Source organism: Rana temporaria, chromosome 5 (assembly GCF_905171775.1).
Source record: "Rana temporaria chromosome 5, aRanTem1.1, whole genome shotgun sequence".
NCBI lineage: Eukaryota > Metazoa > Chordata > Amphibia > Anura > Ranidae > Rana > Rana temporaria.
This window is the reverse complement of record NC_053493.1, coordinates 84358099-84380798: the sequence shown is the minus strand read 5'-3', so window position 1 is coordinate 84380798 and position 22700 is coordinate 84358099. Positions and strand designations below refer to the sequence as shown.

Genomic DNA, 22700 nt, shown 5'->3' with positions numbered 1-22700 from the left:
TGAAGCAGAGCATGATTCCCCCTCGCTTCAGAGACTGAGCCACAGGGCAGTATTGCAACATGATAATGACCCCAAACACACCTCCAAGAGGACCACTGCCTTGCTAAAGAAGTTGAGGGTAAATGGACTGGCCAAGCATGTCTCCAGACCTAAACCCTATTGAGCATCCTCAAATGGAAGGTGGTGGAGCGTAAGGTCTCTAACATCCACCAGCACTGTGACCTTGTCATGAAGTAGTGGACGAGGACTCCAGTGGCAACCTGTGAAGCTCACGTGAACTCCATGGCCAAGAGGGTTAAGGCAGTGCTGGTGGAAAAATAGGATTTTTGTACGGACCGTAAAATCCATTCCTCTGAGTTCATAGACGGACACAGCCTTCATTGACATTAGGGTTATGCTTCTTCCTACCAGGAGAGTTTAGGCAGAATTTAACAGCACTTAAAGTGTTAAAACCTTTACTTCGTGCCGCTCCTCCTAGGGGGCGTGGCTCCCCCAGGCATAACCCACACCCTGCTCTAGGAGCCTCAGTCCGTAACAAGCAGTACAAACCAAGGAGGAGTGCTGTGTCCGTCTATGAACTCAGAGAAATGGATTTTACGGTGAGTACAAAAATCCTATTTTCTCTTCCGTTCATAGACGGACACAGCCTTCATTGACATTAGGGACGTCCCCAAGCAGTGTCAAAAAAATTGAGGGGTGGGAAAGTAACACAGCAAACCAGGTTACACCCCAAACAAAAACCGGAGTTGCTCAACGGAGAAACTCCAAACATAAACTGACGCCCGTAACACCTGCGGCTGAGGAAGGCATCAAAAGATGCACACACATCCACCTCGTAAAACTTTGAAACAGTGTGGATTGACGACCAGGATGCATCCTAACACCGCTGTAACACAGAGGCATGATGCCGGAAAGCCCAAGAGGCCCTGATCGTCCTGGTCAAACGTCCTGGTCATTAACCCGAAAGGGAACCACCTAGGAACAGTGGCCGACGAGACTGCCAGGCCCTCTTGTAGGGCCAGCCACCGACACGAACAGTGAGCCCGACTTCCGGAACGAAACCGTAACATATAAGTACACTCGTAGGGCCCGAACCACATCCAGAGGATGCAAAGTGGTCTCCTCTTGGCATTTCGGCCGAGGACATAAGGATGGAAGAACAATGTCCACATCCAAGTGAAAAGCCGAAACGACCTTAGGGAGAAAAAACGGCTGCGGCCGCAGCACCACCTCATCCTTACGGATGACCAAGCAGGGAGCCTTGCAAGATGAGGCCGCCAGAACAGACAGACACCCGTCTGATCAAGGTAATTGCTACCAGAAATAAAATCACCCTTTGTGACAATAAACAAAAAACCTCCCGAATGTCCTCAAAGGGAGCATCCCGAAGCACTGAAAGGACTAAATTTAAGTCCCATGGGGGTAATGGAGGGCGCACCGGAGGGGCCACCTGCCAGACCCCCTGACCCAACGTACGCACCCAGGAGTGCGATGCCAAGGGTCGCTGCAAGTAAAAACAGCCAGAGCAGAAATCTGGCTCCTAACCGTACATAAGGCGAGAGCCTGAACCACTCCCTGCTGCAAAGACAGCAGAATCCTGTACACAACGCATGTACGAGAGTGCCAGTTCATCTCCCCACACACAGAGAAGTAGGCCTTCCATGTATGAAGAAAAAACCTACGTGAGGTAGACTTCCATGCACGCAGCACGGTAGAGACCACCGAGCCCAATAGGCCTCGTTCCCTAAGCCCCTGGCTCTCAACAGCCACGCCGCTAAGGCCGGTGGCTGTGAAACAGGGTGGAAGATCGGACCCTGTAACAGAAAATCAATTCCCAGGGGAAGACGCTAGGAGGCGTCTGCCACCAGACGCATCAGGTCCGTGTACCAGAAGTGACACAGCCAATCTGGGGCAATCAGGACTGATAGAATCCCTACAGCTTCCACTCAGCGCAGCAGGCGAGGAAGAAGCTTCCGAGGAGGGAAGGTGTAAAGTAGGCGACAGTGACCCCAAGGAGCCACCAACGCGCCTGACGCGTCCGCCCACGGGTCCTTAAACCTGGCCATGAACCGTGGCACCTACCGATAGAGACGGGACGCTAGAAGGTCCACGTCCGGAGTGCCCCACTTTCGGCACAGACCGCGAAACACCTGCGGGTGGAGAGACCACTCTCCTTGGCCCAGTGCAGTGCGACTTAGGTAGCCGGCTAGCCAATTCCGTATTCCCGGAATGTACCCGGCCGATAGAGCCGGAACGGACCCTTCGGCCCACCGCAAGGATGTGCGCGACCCCCGTCGCTGCAACAGAACTCCGTGTGCCTCCCTGATGATCAACCTACGCCACGGCCGTTTTGTTATCGGACAGGATCCTGACCGGTCGGCCCTGTAGATCCAGGGACCACCTGGCAAGGCAAAGTTTGATTGCTCGGAGCTCCAGAACATTGATCAGTAGGCAGGACTCCACCTGAGTCCAGTGCCCCTGGGCTGACTGGGTGCCCCAAGCGCCCCTCCCCAACCGGAGAGGCTGGCATCCGTCGTGACCACTGTCCAGTGGCCTGCAGAAAAATGACTTTCCGGCCCGAAGCACCGGAAACGCCAGCCACCACACCAGGGGAGACATGATCAGATGACTCAATTGAATCTGGTAATCCAGAGATGACGGAAGCTAGTCCCATCGTGACAGCAGTTCCCTCCGTAGTACCCTGGCGTGGAATTGGGCATACGGAACCGCCCCGAAAGAGGCCACCAACGGACCCAGAACCTTCCTGCAGAGATGACCGCTTCTGGGTCGGCAACTGCTGCACAGCAGATAGAGTCTGAAGTTTTTCCGTTAGGAGAAAAAAACACTCCCGCCCCGGCGGAATCCAGGACTAGTCCCAGGTATTCCAGTCCCTGAGACGGAATTTAACCCTGATTTCAGGACAATCCAGAAACCAGCCGAACACTTGGAGAGCCTGACACGTGATAGACATGGCTCCACCAATGCAGAGCTCGAAGAAGCTTGTAGGAGAATGTCGTCCAGACATCCCATGATAACAAACCCCCGCTGTCACAGCCGGGCCAGTATCGGGACGAGCACCTTGGCGAAAACCCGCCAAATGGGAAGGACACCAATTGAAAATGGTCCCCCCGACCGCAAAGCACAGAATCTCCGGTGGTTTGAGGATATGCAGGTATACGTTCATGACATCCAAGGATGCCAGAAAATCCCCCTGATGGAGTGCCGCTATTGCCATGCGAATCGACACCACCTAAAAGTTTGCACCTTGACAAAACAAACGAGGGACTTGAGGCCCAGGATTGACCGGGCCCCATCCTCCGTAGGGACACAAACAGAATGGAGTAAAAACCCAGAGACCGTTCCAACAAGGGAACTGGCACAATCACTCCCCTGACCAGAAGATCCTGGACAGCCCCTGACAGAGCCAACCGGCAAACCGGAGGAGGCCAGAGGCCGGAGGGAAAAAACCTATTTGGCAGACAAGAGAGAAACTCAATCTTGTACCCCCAAGGAAAACACTTCGCAATGCGAAGCCAGTCTCCCACCCGAGACACGGGCGGGAGCAGACCTTCAGGCTGAAGCAGGTATGTCCGCAGACTTGTTAGGCATGCGGTATCAGGTGCGCTGCTACCCCGCAGCGGGGATTCAAGCACCATGTAGACCTACCCCCACCGCACAGGGCGGGCAAAAAAAAACGCTCAGAGGTAGGCAAGGAGGGTCCTTGCACAGGACGAGGTCCCTAGCCCTTCCCAGACTGTGGGAACAGCATGCGCATACCACCCGTGGCATCCTCAATGATGCCATTCAGGGAAGTCCCAAAAGGACCGTTCACCCTTAACGGCCATCACCAAGGCCACCTTAGAGGACTAGTCCGCAGACCAGCTCTTCAGCCACACAAGGCGGCGCAGAACCACTGCATAGACGGAAGCCCCGGATCGTATCCATGGCCGCCTCGCAGAGAAAAATCTGACCCTGAACCAATTGTTCCGTCAGGTCCCTAGAGGATTCGGAAAGCCCCTTCTTCCAGCTCCTGCAGCAGGAGCTTCGCCCTTTTAGTCGGGGCCTGACCAGGGCCCCGGCCAGAGCCGGCCTCACCGCCAAACCCACCACTGTGAATAGGGAGCGGGCCACGGCCTCCACTCTCCTATCAGCGGGATCCTGAAATGCAGGAGCCCCTTCCACAGGCAACGTGGTGGCCTTGCGCAGTCTGGACACAGGGGGGTCCACTGGCGGAGGAGAGACCTACTTTTTTTTTTAAACCCCCCCTCAAGGGGGTAACGGGTTGCAAAGTTTTTTGACAAACTTTTTGCGGTGCATCCCATTCCTTGTATAACATATTGACCAAATAAAGAACACAAGGAAACGCTTCAGCGGTGCGTGGTAGTCTGCTGGTACTGACACGGAGGTGTCTCCGCCACATCCTCAATTTTTAGAGTCTCACGCACCGCAGAAACAAGAGGTCCAACAAATTCTTGCCAGCAACTGACTGCAGCAGAGTCATCCTCACTATCCATAAGGGTTAAACCCGCAGCCTCTGACATAACAGAACCAGAAAAAACAGCGATTCTGTGTCAGAGACACCCCCAGAAGCAGGCTCAGGGAGGGGGCGCTTTTTACCCTACATTTTACATTTTACCTTACATAACAGATGTGGCAGGGGAAGGGGCGTTAAGGGTTAACTCAGGCATAGCTTGAGAGGGAGACCTGGCTCAGGTTCCATAGTGTTAGCGCTGAGTCACCCACCCTGCAAGGCAGGTCAAAAAAAAAAACCACTGGTCACCTCCTTGCTGCTATTGCAGAGCATGGGGGCCCCTGGTATTCACCACCCCACCCAGCTGCAGAGAGAGCTGAAAAAAACTGAGGTGTGCTGGCTGTGATGTGTCTGTCACCTCAAGGAAGATTCACAGTGTTTCACAGCACTAAAACTGTTACAGCACTAAAACTGTTACAAGAGACCAGAGGCTGTGCTGTGTCTGTCACCTCAGGGAATCACAGCGTTACCAAGGAGATTTCCAAGATGGCCGCCGTCTGAGGTAAAAATCACCTCATAGAACACAGCAGCACACAGCAGCACTGGCTGTGCTGTGTGTCACCTCAGGGACGAATCACAGCGTTACCAAGGAGATTTCCAAGATGGCCGCCGTCCGAGGTAAAAATCACCTCATAGAACACAGCAGCACCCCCCAGAGTAACAACACAGTCCCCCCAACAACACACGGGCCCCGGTGGTAACAAAGAAAACCCAGGAGGCCCCCCTTCACAGCCACTACCCAGTCAGGGGAAGGAGGGAGAGGAAGGGGAGAGAGGAAAGCAGGGCGGACCCTCAGTCGACCTCCCCAGGGTAAACACCAGCCAGACCACTTACCTGAGTAAGGGGCCACTACTTACCCGTCCTGCGACTACCCGTCTGGAGGTATCCCAGACAGAACCAACGTCCGTAAACGGCATGGCTGTCGGCCAGACACACTGACAAAGCCATAGAGACCGGTCATATGTGTGCCCTAGAACCGAAGTTCCCCGGCGACCCCTGGAGCAACGGGGCCTATCATGGACGTCCCAAAGCTGAGCTAAGGGCCGGCACATGCTCGATGGCCGAACATGGGGGGACTACAAGAGTCAAGGCCAGCCTGTCACCCAGTCGGCTGTTGATAGAAGAATCACAGGAAGGCAGAAAAAGACTGAGGCTCCTAGAGCAGGGTGTGGGTTATGCCTGGGGGAGCCACGCCCCCTGGGAGGAGCGGCACGAAGGAAAGGTTTTAACACTTTAAGTGCTGTTAAATTCTGCCTAAACTCTCCTGGTAGGAAGAAGCATAACCCTAATGTCAATGAAGGCTGTGTCCGTCTATGAACGGAAGAGAAATAATGGAGACCACACAAAATATTGAAGCTTTGGGCCCAATTTGGACATTTTGACTTAAGGGTGTACTCACTTTTGTTGCCAGTGGTTTAGACATTAATGGCCGTGTGTTGAGTCATTTTAAGGGGACAGCAAATTTACGCTGTTATACAAGCTGTACACTCACTACTTTACATTGTAGCAAAGTGTCATTTCTTCAGTGTTGTCACATGAAGATATAATAAAATATTTACCCCGATGAAGGAGATACAGATCCTGGATATTTGTTGTCTATCCTAACTGGGTACCACGCAAAATTGGAAACTCTGCTTATCTGTCTCCTCACCCCCCCTCCCTCCGGTGCCACGTTTGGTACCCTTTAGGGGGGGGGGGGGGGGTATTAAAAAAGGCTTCACTGCCGGTTCCCCTTATCATGAATGGCAGCGGCAGCATCCGAGAGCCAATGGAAACAGCTGGGCTGCCAACATCGCTGTATTGCAGGACAGGCAAGTGTCCTAATAATACAATTCAGCAGCTACAGTAAGTGACTTCGTTTTTTGCTGGAGGGGGTGGAACTCCACTTTAAACCTAAAATGAACACTTCAACATTATTTTGGACAGCACCGCTGCCCTTAAAGTCCTAATGGAGTACCCAAATTTCTTCAGGTTTAAAATATGGTTTGTGTCCATATCGTTCTCTTTCTTTTCTAACACACCTGCTGGACAATAACCTGGACACAGAAAGCAAGAAAATCCTGGCAGTGGTTAAAAAAAATATATATTTTCATTCTACTAGAAAATATACTTTTATTGCTGCATTAGTCCCTGTCAGGTCAATTCTTCCAGTTCTAACACCAATACAAAGTGGGCAAATTTTCTCTGACTTTCATAAATGAAATAGACAGTAGAACTCAATCCTGGAGCCACTCTGGAGAGCATAGACCAGTGATGGCGAACCTTGGGGAACCAGATGTTTTGGAACTACATTTCCCATGATGCTCATGTACTCTGGGTTGCCAAGGTTTGCCATCACTGGCATAGACTGTGCAGGACTGGGACATCACACCTGGAGCTTGGGGAGCATGGCGACATGTTTCAGAGCGTAACGGTTCTTTTTTAAGCCTGAGGAAGTTCAGATGTATGCTCTTATCTTTAGTTGCCACCTGTTAATATTGGCTAACTTGCTAATAAATCTTTGAACATATTTGTACCTAGTTGTAAGCTGGTGAGTGGAACAGTGTATTGCCCCACAAAGTCATTTCTCGAAGAAACGTCATAATCCTCCACCAGAAATCGCACCACAGCGAGGGCGGGCACGTCAATTTCAAATTCAAAGTGCTCATTCCACATTGGGTTAAATCCTAAAAAATGGAAGGAAAAAAAAACGAGTAAGTGTCTGTTGCCATATCATTCCAAAAAAGCATCATATGTGTTCTATAAAAAACATGGGCCCCTTTTCAATTGTTTATTAGAATATATCAAAACACATAACCCCACTTCCTAAAGGCAGCAGTTAAGAACCCATCCTTTAAGGATAACCTGTACAAAAAAATAGTATTTTTGTACTCACCGTAAAATCCATTTCTCTGAGTTCATAGACGGACACAGCCTTCATTGACCTTAGGGTTATGCTTCTTCCTACCAGGAGATTTAGGCAGAATTCTACAGCACTTAAGGTGTTAAAACCTTTCCTTCATGCCGCTCCTCCCAGGGGGCGTGGCTCCCCAGGCATAACCCACACCCTGCTCTAGCAGCCTCAGTTTGTAACAAGCAGTACAAACAAAAGGAGGGGTGGGTGCTGTGTCCGTCTATGAACTCAGAGAAATGGATTTTACGGTGAGTACAAAAATCCTATTTTCTCTTTCGTTCATAGACGGACACAGCCTTCATTGACCTTAGGGACGTCCCCAAGCAGTGTCAAAAAGTTCGAGGGGTGGGAAAAATAACACAGCAAAAACAGGTTACACCCCAAACAAAAACCTTAAACTGCCGCCTGTAACACCCTGCGGCCGAAGGAGGCATCAGAAGATGCACACACATCCACCTTATAAAACTTTGAAAAAGTGTGGACCGACGACCAGGTCGCAGCCTTACACACCTGCAACACAGAGGCTTGGTGTCGGAAAGCCCAAGAGGCCCCGATCGCCCTGGTCGAATGCGCCGTGACCCGAAAAGGGGGCACCCGCCCCTTCAGGGCATAGGCCTGAAGCACAACCTGTCGGATTCACTTGGAAATGGTGGCCGACGAGACTGCCAGGCCCTTACTGGGACCGGACACAGACACGAACAGCGAGTCCGACTTCCGTAACGGAGCTGTCGCCGACAAGTAAACTCGAAGGGCCCGAACCACATCCAGAGAATGTAAAGTGGCCTCCTTCTGGTTTTTCGGCTGAGGACATAAGGATGGAAGAACAATGTCCTCGTTAATGTGAAAGGCCGAAACGACCTTCGGAAGAAAAGAGGGCTGCGGGCGCAGCACCGCCTTATCCTGATGGATGACCAAGTAGGGGGCCTTGCAAGACAAGGCCGCCAGTTCAGACACTCGTCTGATAGAGGTAATAGCTACCAGAAAGACCACCTTCTGCGACAGTCAGCAAAGGGATCTCCCGAATGTTCTCAAAGGGGGCATGCTGAAGCGCCGAGAGGACCAAATTCAAGTCCCATAAAGGCAGTGGAGGGCGCACCGGAGGGGCCACATGGCGGACCCCCTGCACAAACGTGCGAATCAAGGAGTGCGCCGCCAAGGGACGCTGAAAGTAAACAGCCAGAGCAGAAATCTGACTCTTGATCGTGCTCAAGGCAAGAGCCTGGTCCACTCCCCGCTGCAGGAACAGCAGGATCCGGGACACCACGTAAGTACGGGGGTGCCACTTCATCTCCTCACACATAGAGATGTATGCTTTCCATGTACGATGGTAAATTTTCCGAGAAGTGGACTTCCGTGCACGCAGCATGGTAGAGATCACCGGGCCCTACAGGCCCCGGTCCTTCAGCACCTGGCTCACAACAGCCACGCCGTTAAAGCCAGTGACCGTAAAGCAGGATGGAAGATCGGACCCTGAGACAGGAGATCTTCCCTCAGGGGTAGACGCCAGGGGACGTCTGCCACCAGACGTACAAGGTCCACGTACCAAGAGCGACGTGGCTAGTCCGGGGCGACCAGGATTGTTGGAATTCCTTCGGCATCCACCCTGCGCAGCAAGCGAGGGAGGAGCCTTAGAGGAGGGAAGGCGTAAATCAGGTGATAATGACCGCAGGGAGCCACCAACGCGTCTGACGCGTCCGCCCACGGGTATTTTGACTTTGCCACGAACCGTGGCACCTTCCGATTGAGACGGGACGCCAGAAGGTCCACGTCTGGAGTGCCCCATGGTTCTGAAACACCTCCGGGTGGAGAGACCACTCCCCCGGATCCAGAGTCGTGCGACTTAGGAAGTCGGCTTGCCAATTCTGAACCCCCGGAATGTATACGGCCGACAGACCAGGAACGGACCCTTCGGCCCACCGAAAGGATGTGCGCGACCTTGACAAAACAAACGAGGGACTTGAGGCCCAGGATCGACCGGGCCCCATCCTCCGTGGTGACACAGAGGGGAGTAAAACCCCGAGACCGTTCCAACGAGGGAACTGGCACAAGCACTCCCCTGACCAGAAGATCCTGGACAGCCCCCGACAGAGCCAACCGGCGAACCGGAGGAGGCCGGAGGGAAAAAAACCTGTTTTGGCAGACAAGAGAGAAACTCAATCTTGTACCCCAAAGAAACCACTTCCCCAACGGTCGGAGAGGAGAGACCTCCACCGAGCCACGAATGTGCGAATTCAGTCACCCACCCGAGACACGGGCGGGAGCAGACCCACAGGCGGAAGCAGGTATGTCCGCAGACTCATTAGGCATGCGGCATCAGGTGCGCTGTTACCCCGCGGCGGGGATTTAAGCACCATGTAGACCTACCCCCACCGCACAGGGCGGGCGAAAAAAACGCTCGGAGGTAGTCAAGGAGGGTCCTTGCGTAGGGCAAGGTCCCAAGCCCTTCCCAGACTGTGGGAACAGCATGCGCTTACCACCCGTGGCATCCACAATGATGCCACCCAGGGAAGTCCCAAAAAGGACCGTTCACCCATAAAGGCCATCACCAAAGCCTCCTTAGAGGACTAGTCCGCAGACCAGCTCTTCAGCCACACAAGGCGGCGCAGAACCCTGCATAGACGGAAGCTCCGGAACGTATCCATGGCCGCCTCGCAGAGAAAATTCAGACCCTGAACTATCGGTCAGCCAGGTCCCAAGAGGACTCGGAAGCGTCCCCTTCTTCCAGGTCCTGCAGCAGGAGCTTCGCCCTGACAGTCGGGGCCTGACCAGGGCCCCGGCCAGAGCCGGCCTCACCGCCGAACCCACCACCGTGAATAGGGAGCGGGCCACGGCCTCCACTCTCCTATCAGCGGGATCCTGAAATGCAGGAGCCCCTTCCACAGGCAACGTGGTGGCCCTGCACAGTCTGGACATAGGGGGTCCACTGGCGGAGGAGAGACCTACTTTTTTTTTTTTTAATCCCCCTCAAGGGGGTAACGTGTTGCAAAGTTTTTTTGACAAACTTTTTGCGGTGCATCCCATTCCTTGTATAACATATTGTCCAAAAAGGAACACAAGGAACCCTTCAGCAGTGCGTGGCGGTCTGCGGAACAAAAAGGTACCGACACGGTGGTGTCTCCACCACATCCTCAATTTTTAGAGTCTCACGCACCACAGAAAAAAACAAGAGCTCCAACAATTTTTGCTGACACTGCAGCAGACATCCTCACTATCCATGTGGGTCAAGTCCACAGCCTCTGACAAACCAGAACCAGATTCCATGTCAGACATCCCCCGAAGCAGGCTCGGGGGGGGGGGGGGCGCTTTTTTTACCCCCCATCCGGGCACTAGCTGCTTCAAACCTGGCAAGAAAACCCAGGATAGCCACATAAACAGATGTGGCAGGGGAAGGGACGCTAAGGGTTAACTCAGGCCTAGTGGAGAGGGAGACCTGGCTCAGGTTCTACAGTGCCAGCGCTGAGACACCCCCCCTGCAAGGCAGGACAAAAAAATCCCCACTGGTCACCTCCCTGCAGCTAAAGGAGAACATGGGGGCCTCTGGTACTCACCACCCCACCCGTTGCAGCGTGGTCCGAGAAGGACAGGGTGTGCTGAGAGCCGTGCAGCGCTGTGTCTGCTTTCTGAGACACATCGGAGGTGATTGCAGCGCCAACAGCCGCCACACGAAAATATGAAGATGGTCGCCGAATACTGAAAAAACAGCATAGGACTACAAGAAAATGGCCGCCGGCTATATAAGGCTAGGCTCCGGCAAAATGGCCGCCAATGACGCAGATTTAAAAAAAGACAGTGACTTTTTTTTTCCAGCAACTGTCACACAGAAACACCTCACAGCACACGGCAAAGGCCCAGAAGTGAACATCACAGCCCCCTGCAGTGACACACACACAACCCCTGCTACACCCGGGCCCAGTGACATGAGCCCCAGAAAAAAAAAAACCCTCACAGCCGTCACCCAAAAAGGGAAGGAGGGAGAGGAATAAGGGAGAGAGGAAAGCAGGAAAAAAAACCTCAGTCGACCTCCCAAGGGAAACATTCCAGCCAGACCACTTACCCGAGTAAGGGGCCACTACTTACCTGTCCTGCGACTACCCGGCTGGAGGTATCCCAGACAGAACCAACGTCCGCGAACGGCATGGCTGTCGGCCAGACACACTGACAAGGCCATAAAAGACCGGTCATATGTGTGCCCTAGAACCGAAGTTCCCTGGCCGCCCCTGGAGCAACGGGGCCTGGACGTGGACGTCCCAAAGCTGAGCTGAGGGCCGGCACGCGCTCGAAGGCCGAACATGGGGGGACTACAAGGGTCGAGGACCCAGCCTGTCACCCAGTCGGCTGTTGATAGAAGAATCGCAGGATTCAAAAATGCAGGAACAAAATAATAAAAAGCGAGAAAAATCGCAAGAAAAAAAACTCCAGAGTCCAGGACTCCAGAGAGCCTGACTCTCCTGTCGTTAGGCAGAAAACAAACTGAGGCTGCTAGAGCAGGGTGTGGGTTATGCCTGGGGGAGCCACGCCCCCTGGGAGGAGCGGCATGAAGGAAAGGTTTTAACACCTTAAGTGCTGTAGAATTCTGCCTAAATCTCCTGGTAGGAAGAAGCATAACCCCAAGGTCAATGAAGGCTGTGTCCGTCTATGAACGAAAGAGAAATGTATATTTTACTAAACATACTGCAGTCTACTGATGGCAGTGTACAGCCTGCTGACACCGGAAGGTACACTTTGGAGAGGACTTCTCCTTTATCCCAATACAGGTATGACCTGACCTGTCTTTTAACCACTTAAGCCCCAGACCAAAATGCTGCCTAAAGACCCAAGGGGTTTTTACAGTTCGGGACTGCGTCGCTTTAACAGACAATTGCGCGGTCGTGCGACGTGGCTCCCAAACAAAATTGGCGTCTTTTTTTCCCCACAAATAGAGCTTTCTTTTGGTGGTATTTGATCACCTCTGTGGTTTTTATTTTTTGCGCTATAAACAAAAATAGAGCGACAATTTTGAAAAAAATGCTATATTTTTTACTTTTTGCTATAATAAATATCCCTCAAAAACATATATAACATTTTTTTTTCCTCAGTTTAGGCCGATACGTATTCTTCTACCTATTTTTGGTAAAAAAAAAATCACAATAATCGTTTATCGGTTGGTTTGCGCAAAATTTATAGTGTTTACAAAATAGGGGATAGTTTTTTTGCATTTTTTTTTTTTTTTTTTTTTTACTACTAATGGCGGCGATCAGCGATTTTTTTCGTGACTGCGACATTATGGCGGACACTTCGGACAATTTTGACACATTTTTGGGATAATTGTCATTTTCACAGCAGAAAATGCATTTAAATTGCATTCTTTATTGTGAAAATGACAGTTTGCAGTTTGGGAGTTAACCACAGGGGGCGCTGTAGGAGTTAGGGTTTACTTTGTGTGTGTTTACTAGTGTAGGGGGGTGTGGCTGTAGGAATGACGTCATCGATCGTGTCTTCCCTATAAAGGGAATGACGCGATCGATGCGCCGACACAGTGAAGCACGGGGAAGCCGTTTTTACACATGGCTCTCCCCGTTCTTCAGCTCCGGGGATCGATCGCGACGGTGCGGCTATAAACGAATAGCCGCGCCGTCGTCCCGGATCGCTCCTGAAGCCACGGGGACCGCCGCATGTACGGGGGGGGGGGGTCCCAATCGGACCCCCGACCCACGTCAAGCAGGGCACGTATATATACGTACATGTGCCTGCCTGTGCCATTCTGCTGACGTATATGTACATGAGGCGGTCCTTAAGTGGTTAAAAGCGCCCTTTTGTAGCAGCAGAGAGCATTTCCTACACAGCAGGCTGTGTACACAACTACAGACTGCAGGACACATTTTTTTGTTTGATTTCTATACACCGATTCCAACTAGACATGTACTGCTTTCAATTTAACCACTTAAGACCCGGACAAATATGCAGGTAAAAGGACCAGGCCCCTTTTTGCGATTCGGCACTGCGTCGCTTTAACTGACAATTGCGCGGTTGTGCGACGTGGCTCCCAAACAAAATTGGCATCCTTTTTTTCCCACAAATAGAGCTTTCTTTTGGCGGTATTTGATCACCTCTGCGGTTTTTATTTTTTGTGCTATAAACAAAAATAGAGCGACAATTTTGAAAAAAATTCAATATTTTTTACTTTTTGCCATAATAAATATCCCCCAAAAATATATAAAAAAAAACTTTCTCCCCTCAGTTTAGGCCAATACGTACTCTTCTACTTTTTTTGGTAAAAAAAAAAAAAAAATCGCAATAAGCGTTTATCGATTGGTTTGTGCAAAATGTATAGCGTTTACAAAATAGGGGGTAGTTTTATTGCATTTTTATTAATAATTTTTTTTTTTTTTACTACTAATGGTGGCGATCAGCGATTTTTTTCATGACTGCAAAATTATGGCGGACACACCGGACAATTTTGACACATTTTTGGGACCATTGACATTTTCACAGCAAAAAGTTCTATAAAAATGCATTGTTTACTGTGAAAATGACAATTGCAGTTTGGGAGTTAACCACAGGGGGCGCTGAAGGGGTTAAGTGTGACCTCATGTGTGTTTCTAACTGTAGGGGGGTGGGGCTGGAGGTGTAACGTCATTGATCGCCTTTCCCTATATCAGGGAACAGACGATCAATGACAGCGCCACTGTGAAGAACGGGGAAGGTGTGTTTACACACACAACTCTCCCCGTTCTTTAGCTCCTGTGACCGATCGCGGGACTCTGGCGGCGATCGGGTCCGCGGAGCTTCGGACCGGGTGTCGCGGGTGATCGCCCGCGACCCACAGCTGGGCATTTAATAATCACGTACAGATACGCGATTGTGCCCAGCCGTGTCATTCTGCCGACGTATATCAGCGTTAGGCGGTCCTTAAGTGGTTAAAGAGTATTTCTGTATCTAGTTTTAAGAAAAATACAATATATATCATTTATACAAAAAAAAAGAACATCTAGATTTCAACCTGTAGCCAGCTAAGATGTTTATAAATCCTTTATATTAATGACAAAAGATATCTGGTGGTGTTTAGTACACAGTTCCTGTGTAGAATACTCCTTATAAATCTTACATCCTACTTGAGTGATTGGCTCATACATTTTTTCAAGACTTATGTTAAAGTGGATGTAAACCCTCCATACACCCAGTGAAGTGAACGGCTTCAGATGATACACAGAGATTAACCAAATCTCCCTACATAGGTTTTACTTGTATATCTGCGGTCTTCACATTTATATACGGTTAGAAAGTTCAGCTCATGTTGGGAAATTTTCTCTCCCTGTTTAACACAGAGTGTGATGTCTGGGCATACAGCCAAGATAGCTAAAATTGCTGATTGGAGGAAAGGCACACACACCTTCTCATCATAGGCAGAGACTCTCAGAGGTGTTTTGTAACAGGGCCAGTTCCCTGCTTATTTATTTATAGCACCCTCTCCTGAGAGAATGTCTGGCTTCTTTTATCTGATGTATCCAAGAATTTGTTAAAGATTGATTGCTTTGCCCTTGGATGGCAATCAACATCCTTGAAAACAATAGTGCCACATCCTGAATTAATTGGAATTTGTAGAGAAAAGGAAAATGGACTTTGTAGGCACTTTTATATAAAAATTACAAAATTTTAATAATAGAAAATCACAAAACAATATGTTAACATATCAATGAATACAAATTTTTTATTTTTTTTCCCCAAGAATTTGTCAGGCGTTATCAGGCTGATAACAGTGGAATGGGTCATGACAGAGCTACAGGACTTAGCTCTTTGAAGAGAGATAAGATAATACTGCAGATATATGTGCCCAGCTCAAATTTCATGAATTGGGTTTACATCTACGTTAAGATTAAATCTGGATCATCTTTTCTCTTTGTTTAGTGCAGTGAGCTTTTAATCTATGGCTATAATTTGACTATTCTGTGCATCCAAAGGATGGGGAAGCCATATTTATTTTATTACAATACAAAGCCCGGCTAAGCAGTAATAGCGAGCAAGACTAGTGAAGTGGCTACTTTAGTAACACCAGGAAGAGAAGGTAAAACAACTGCAATTAAGCCATCTAAAATTCTTTAACTTTAGTGCCCTGAAAACTATTGTTCTTTTTCTCTTAAATAAAAGGGGAGCTACACTTTAACTTATTGTACAGACTTCTTTAACAAGGTCAAATAAGGGTTCAGCACTAAAAGCTTACTTGGCTTTTAAAAAAATATATGAACATTGTCTATGTGGATTTAGTATATGCTGCAAATGTAATACGCATCAGAATACATATATTTCTTATATTAGATTTTCACTTCTGCTACCTATAAACTGTGGCCACTAGAGGGCACACCAGCTTGTCAGACAAGTCAACCACCATTCTACCCGGAAATGGATTCATGCTGGAGATAAATTTAAAGTCGAGCTTCATTCTCTTAATCAAAATTTGAAAACAAATTGTAATCCCTATGCTGCTAGCATTAGTAAATAGATTGGAAAGTATATTGAATCTACTTGTTTTAACCACTTCAATACAGGGCACCCCCTTCCTGTCCAGGCCAATTTTTGGCTTTCAGCGCCGTCTAACTTTGAATGACAGTTGCGCGGCCATGCAACACTGTATCCAAGCAAATTATTTTTACACTTTTTGAGACAGACAGAGCTTTTTACTGGTGGTAGTTAACCACTGGGTTTTTTATTTTTTGCTTAACAAAAAAATAATTGTAAACATGTTTTATTAAAAAAAAAGGTTATACAATTTTGTAAAGAAGTAATTTTTGTCTTTCACTGATGTGTGTTAATGAGGCTGCACTGACGGGCACTGATAGGCTGCACTGATTGGGACAGATAAGGAGGCACTAATATGCACCACTGATGGGCACTGAAAGACAGCATCTCTGGTGGGGCTGCACTGATAATCAGGGAACAGATTATTAGTGCAGATGTCCCCACTGAGGAAGGCAGCTTATTGGCTCTAATCTCCTCATGCGCTGTCAGCGCGTCTTATTTACACTGTGATCAGCAGTGATTGGACACAGCTGATCACATGGTAAAGAGCCTACATCATAGGCTCTTTACCATGATCAGTGATGTGCTGTGTCCGAGGGACACACTGTACCCTCGATCACCACAATGCACGCCCCCCGGGAACTCGCACGAGCGATCTATTCTGCAGGATGTCATTTGACGTCCAGTCAGAACGGTAAAGCCATCGCCCAGCCGTCAATCTGCTATAGGCTGGATAGGAAGGTGTTGAAAACGTATTTTTTTAATTTCAGTTGCTTCCTAGTTTCCATGGCTAGGCAAATGCTATGGGTAAGCATCTCACGATGTGAAACATGTTAGCCATTTTTTTGTTCTAGTGTTCACGTTCTATTTTTGACTGCACCGTTTTTGGATCATGTTTTGATTTGATCTCATCCAATAAAGACGTTGTTCAATGGAGTGCGGCAGTCCAGGATTTCTTTACAATCCCATACTAGGCAAATGATGTCATACTTCCCAGGAGTTTTCAGGAGGCGAGGATGGGTTTTCCAGCCAAGCATATCCCTCCTGCCTGCATGAAGTGGAGATGGATTCCAGGAAGTAAATGCTATAGTACATGAATCATCTGCCCTTACTCAAGATGGCCACAGTCATAAATGCTAGGAGGGTGGGGGGTTCAAATTGATTTCCCAGCAAAATAAAGAATGGAGAACAGGATGGATGGGTGAATTTGCTTTGAATATTCAAAATTAAATAGCGCAACTGTAGTCCGACACTGGAGAATTCGTAAAAAGACTTTTGTTGACACACTTTAAGGCCTGGTTCACACCTGCAATGCAGACCCAAACTAGATTTTCAGCTACCCATGAGGCTCTGTCCACATTATAGGGTGCTGGGGCCATGGAGGCTAGTTCCCTATGAGGTCCACCTCCCCTGTGAACGTGTCATATATAAATTATGGGTATTGCCAAATGTGGGCTAAAGACACCATTAGTATCTTCGCCCCCTTTGTTTATATTCATCTTACAGCTGGGGAATCTCCTGCTGACAGCTGAATAGGGCCAGGGATATAGTAGTACTTGGGAAGCTGTCACAATTGTGACAGCCCTCCAGAACAGCCATGTCACACTCTGAGCACTGGCATACCTCTTTATGCCAACTCGGAGCTGGCCTTAAAAGTGGTTCTAAAGGCTCAAGGTCTTTTACCGTCAAGGATTTTTTTTGCATCAAGGTAAAAAACACCTTCTCTGTGTACCTGAGCCTGATCTTCCTCCAACGCTGGACTCTTACTCCTCATTGGCTCCCGCTGCTGTCCATCACAGCCCACTAGTCAATTAGGAGAGAGAGGGGGGCGGGGCCGAGCCACGGCCATGTGTGTGAATGGACAAGCAGAGCACTGGCTTGGGAGCACTCAGCAGGAGGGAGAGGCCAGAAGCGCCGGCGGGGGACCTGAGAAGAGGAAGATCACGATGCTCTGTGCAAAACCAAATGCACAGAGCAGGCAAGTATGACATGGTGCAAATGCTTGACTGAATTAGGTGCAGGTAGATTTAAAAGGGAGCTACCACCAGAAAAGCATTGTTAATGCTTTATTGAATTATCTTACCATTGTTATCTATGACTTTGGTTTGTTTCTTGTCATTGTCCCGAGCAACACCATTTATTTCGACGGAAACAAAGGGGTCCACTATGGACGATTTCTTCTTGTTCAGCTTTGGTAGTTGTTGTCCTGAAATCACCTGAACAGAAATAAAAAGTTGACTTGTCAATCTAAATAAAAAACAGCGATACAGAGGATGGGTTTGGGAAATCCATGAACTGTGTCAGATTGTTGTCAAATTCAGGGATTGCCCAATACAATGAAATTCTTCCAAGTGCTGTCAATTTTAGATAATATAAAGTCTGTGCACATATAATTTCAGTTCTGACAGGGTTGTGCATTTCTACATAAATAGATGTAGCAGTGTATATACCTAGGATCCGTTTGATCACCTATATTCACTACATCATACGCTATGTAAAACATCACAATGTTCCAGGCGCACTGCACACTGATCCAGAACCAATTTGATGCAGCAGTCATAAAAACAAATGGAGTGAGTGAATTGGGTAGGAGAGATGCAGACAGCGCTATTCGGAACTCAATGGGGATGTGGAGCCTCCAGTCAAACAATGCCAAGCCAATGTAAAGGCTAAACAGTTTATTGAGAACAATTACAATACATACGATCAGTGCCGATCCTGACCTCCCTGGGGCCCTAAGCAAAATTACATGTCACATTAAAGTTGATAAGCGGGGGGGATGGGGGCGCTGCCGACAGTGGCATGTCACATTAAAGATTAAAGTTCAGAAGCGGGGAGAGGGGGTGTTCTGTCGGAAATGACTTCTAAAGTGAGAAGCGGGGGGGGTGCTTAATTCTCCCATGCAGCCAGCGAGTTGAGAAGCGGGGCCGAAAATTACTTCTCACCAGGCGGGTCCTCTAGTAATTTGGGGGGCCCTCCGCAGCTTTGCGGGGCCCTAAGTGGCTTGCATAGTGAGCCTATAGGGCGGATCGGCCCTGCATACGATACCAGGCTGGTATAGATGGATAAAGATGGACTAATGTCTGGTGGGCAGAAGGAAGGAAATATTCCATCGTAATCATGCAGCACACCTATGGTGTAAGGCCATGGACGCTGGGAGCCAAGCCGGATGTCAGGGGAGCTGAAGGGCTGGACGCGAGGCATCTGCCAGTCAAACCACAAGAGAAGCTTGTTGCCATGACAATGCGCTTTGTCAAATCAGGGCTGCGACGGCCGTGGGAAAAGTATATAAAAAAAAAAAATCGAATGAAATAACCAATTTAAAAAAAAAAAAAAAAAAACTATTTTTTAAGCGCCCCAGATGTAGCTGTAGTAAATAAAGCTCACCGGGAGACAGATGAAGTCTCCCCACAACAGATGGCGGATCTACACTGAGTGCGTACAAGGTAATACTGACATATAATCACACACATAGGATGGACTTGATGGACTTTAGCCTTTTTTCAACCTCACCTACTATGCAACACACACATATATACATATACACACACACACACACACACACACATATACATACATACATACATACATACATACATACATACATATATATGTGTGTGTGTGTGTGTTTCACTTTAGCACTTTTTTGGACTTTATTTCAACGTTCTGTCCATTTATAACACAGCATTCACATTTCTTTAAAGTCTGAACAAAATGAAGTTTGTGTCAATCATCTTTGACTCCACATACACCATATTGATGCACAAAAAAATTCACATTTGATGCTCAATAAAGATATATTGGGAGCTATGGAACAGTTTTTTGATATTTCGAATTGAATTAAAATTGCTCTTCTGAAACTTTTTTAGTAATGAGATTGGTACAGCACTAATCAGGGCTGGCCAGACACAGACTCACGCTGTAGAGAGCATGCATCAGAGTAATAACAAGTCACTCCCAAGGATCTTTACCTATAGATACTGAAGAACATGGAAAGGATTAAAAAATAAAAAAAAATACAGCTCCAGTTTGAGTTTTTACAGATTGGGATATCTGGAAATAAGACAACATCTGGTACCAATGTAGCATTTTATTTTGACTGGTTCCTGATGAACTGGCCAATATTCCTTTAGTGGATGGCTCGGTCTGCCCCCCCCCCCCCCAACATCCTTTGCTTGAAAAACTGAAATTGTTGATTTGACAATTGTTGGATAAACAGCTGTTCAGATAGCAGCTGACACAATAGTGGGAGATTTGTCCATCTGCGCTGTATAACGTGGATGGATGAATCTGAAATTTTTTCCTTAGGATAATGGAAAAAAAAAAAAAAATAGGATTTTTGTACTCACCGTAAAAATCCATTTCTCTGAGTTCATAGACGGACACAGCCTTCTTTGACATTAAGGTTATGCTTCTTCCTACCAGGAGAGTTTAGGCAGAATTTAACAGCACTTAAAGTGTTAAAACCTTTCCTTCGTGCCGCTCCTCCCAGGGGGCGTGGCTCCCCCAGGCATAACCCACACCCTGCTCTAGGAGCCTCAGTCCGTAACAAGCAGTACAAACCAAGGAGGGGTGGGTGCTGTGTCAGTCTATGAACTCAGAGAAATGGATTTTACGGTGAGTACAAAAATCCTATTTTCTCATCCGTTCATAGACGGACACAGCCTTCTTTGACATTAGGGACGTCCCCAAGCAGTGTCAAAAAAAATTAGAGGGGTGGGAAAATAACACAGCAAACCAGGTTACACCCCAAACAAAAACCGGAGTTGCTCAACGGAGAAACTCCAAACATAAACTGCCGCCGTAACACCTGCGGCTGAAGGAGGCATCAGAAGATGCACACACATCCACCTCGTAAAACGTTGAAAAAAGCGTGGATCGACGACCAGGATGCATCTCAACACCGCTGTAACACAGAGGCATGATGCCGGAAAGCCCAAGAGGCCCCGATCGCCCTGGTCGAATGCGCCATAACCCGAAAGGGGGGCGCACGCCCCTTCAGGGCATAGGCCTGAAGCACAATCCATCGGAACCACCTAGGAATGGTGGCCGACGAGACTGCCAGGCCCTCTTGTAGGGCCAGCCACCGACCCACCGACACGAACAGTGAGTCCGACTTCCGGAACGGAACTGTAACATATAAGTACACTCGTAGGGCCCAAACCACATCCAGAGGATGCAAAGTGGCCTCCTCCTGGCATTTCGGCCGAGGACATAAGGATGGAAGAACAATGTCCCCATCAATGTGAAAAGCAAGTAGGGAGTCTTGCAAGACAAGGCCGCCAGATCAGACAGACACTCGTCTGATCGAGGTAATCGCTACCAGAAATAAAATCACCTTTTGTGACAATAAACAAAAAACCTCCCGAATGTCCTCAAAGGGAGCATCCCAAAGCACCGAAAGGACTAAATTCAAGTCCCATGAGGGTAATGGAGGGCGCACCGGAGGGGCTGCAAGTAAAAACAGCCAGAGCAGAAATCTGGCTCCTAACCGTACTTAAAGGGTCACTAAAGGAATTTTTTTTTTTAGCTGAAATGACTGTTTACAGGGCATAGAGACATAATAGTTAACTGATTCCTTTTAAAAATGATTAAAAATAGATAAAAAAAACAATCATATAATGTGCCTGCAGTGTAGTTTCGTTTTTGTTGTTGTTTCCTGGTTCTCTGATGTACAGAGAGCCACTAGAGGGCAGTCAGCCAATAGAGAGCAGTGATACTTTGTCTAAAACTCCTCAGCACCAATCCAGTTTCGTTTTACACACAATAATCACATTAGTGACCACCGTGAGAAATCTCCCAGTACTGTGGTTATCAGGAAACAGGCAACCAGGAAGTGTCCAGAACAGAGAGGATTTACAGCAACATTAAAAGCAAAAACGAACAATGAGGACATGAAACCAGGACTGCAGTAAGGTAAAGGAAGCTATTTAGCTAAAAAAAAAAATTCCTTTAGTGACCCTTTAAGGCGAGAGCCCGAACCACTCCCTGCTGTAAAGACAGCAGAACCCTGTACACCACGTATGTACGAGGGTGCCATTTCATCTCCTCACACACAGAGATGCAGGCCTTCCACGCATGATGGTAAATCCTACGTGAGGTAGACTTCCGTGCACGCAGCACGGTAGAGACCACCGAGCCCAATAGGCCTCGGTCCTTCAGCCCCTGGCTCTCAACAGCCACGCCGCTAAAGCCGGTGGCTGTGAGACAGGGTGGAAGATCGGATCCTGTAACAGAAGATCAACTCCCAGGAGAAGACCCTAGGGGGCGTCTGCCACCAGACGCACCAGGTCCGCGTACCAAGAGCAGCGCGGCCAATCTCGGGTGATCAGGATTGTCGGAATCCCTTCAGCTGCCACTCTGCGCAGCAGGCGAGGAAGAAGCTTCAGAGGAGGGAAGGTGTAAATTAGGCGATAGTGACCCCAAGGAGCCACAAACGCGCCTGACGCGTCCGCCCACGGATCCTTAAACCTGGCCACGAACCGTGGCACCTACCGATAGAGACGGGACGCTAGAAGGTCCACGTCCGGAGTGCCCCACTTTCGGTACAGACCTGCGGGTGGAGAGACCACTCTCCTTGGCCCAGTGTAGTGCGACTTAGGAGGTCGGCTAGCCAATTCCGTACTCCCGGAATGTACCCGGCCGATAGAGCCGGAACGGACCCTTCGGCCCACCGAAACGATGTGAGCGACCCCCGTCGCTGCAACAGAACTCTGTGTGCCTCCCTGATGATCAACCTACGCCACAGCCGTGGCGTCATCGGACAGGATCCTGACCTGTCAG

General features: G+C 48.7%; 1 protein-coding gene across 2 annotated transcripts in view; it reads right to left on the bottom strand.

The window, feature by feature from the left end:
• Positions 1–22700, bottom strand: part of PLCD1 (phospholipase C delta 1) — a 239063-nt gene that overhangs the window by 4680 nt on the left and 211683 nt on the right. For both annotated transcript variants that reach the window (XM_040352793.1, XM_040352792.1), the window contains exons 14-15: positions 18001–18133; positions 7048–7197 (exon numbers count right to left, since the gene is read on the bottom strand). In XM_040352793.1, the coding sequence (XP_040208727.1) occupies positions 7048–7197; positions 18001–18133 (283 nt within the window). The remainder of the gene's footprint in view (positions 1–7047; positions 7198–18000; positions 18134–22700) is intronic.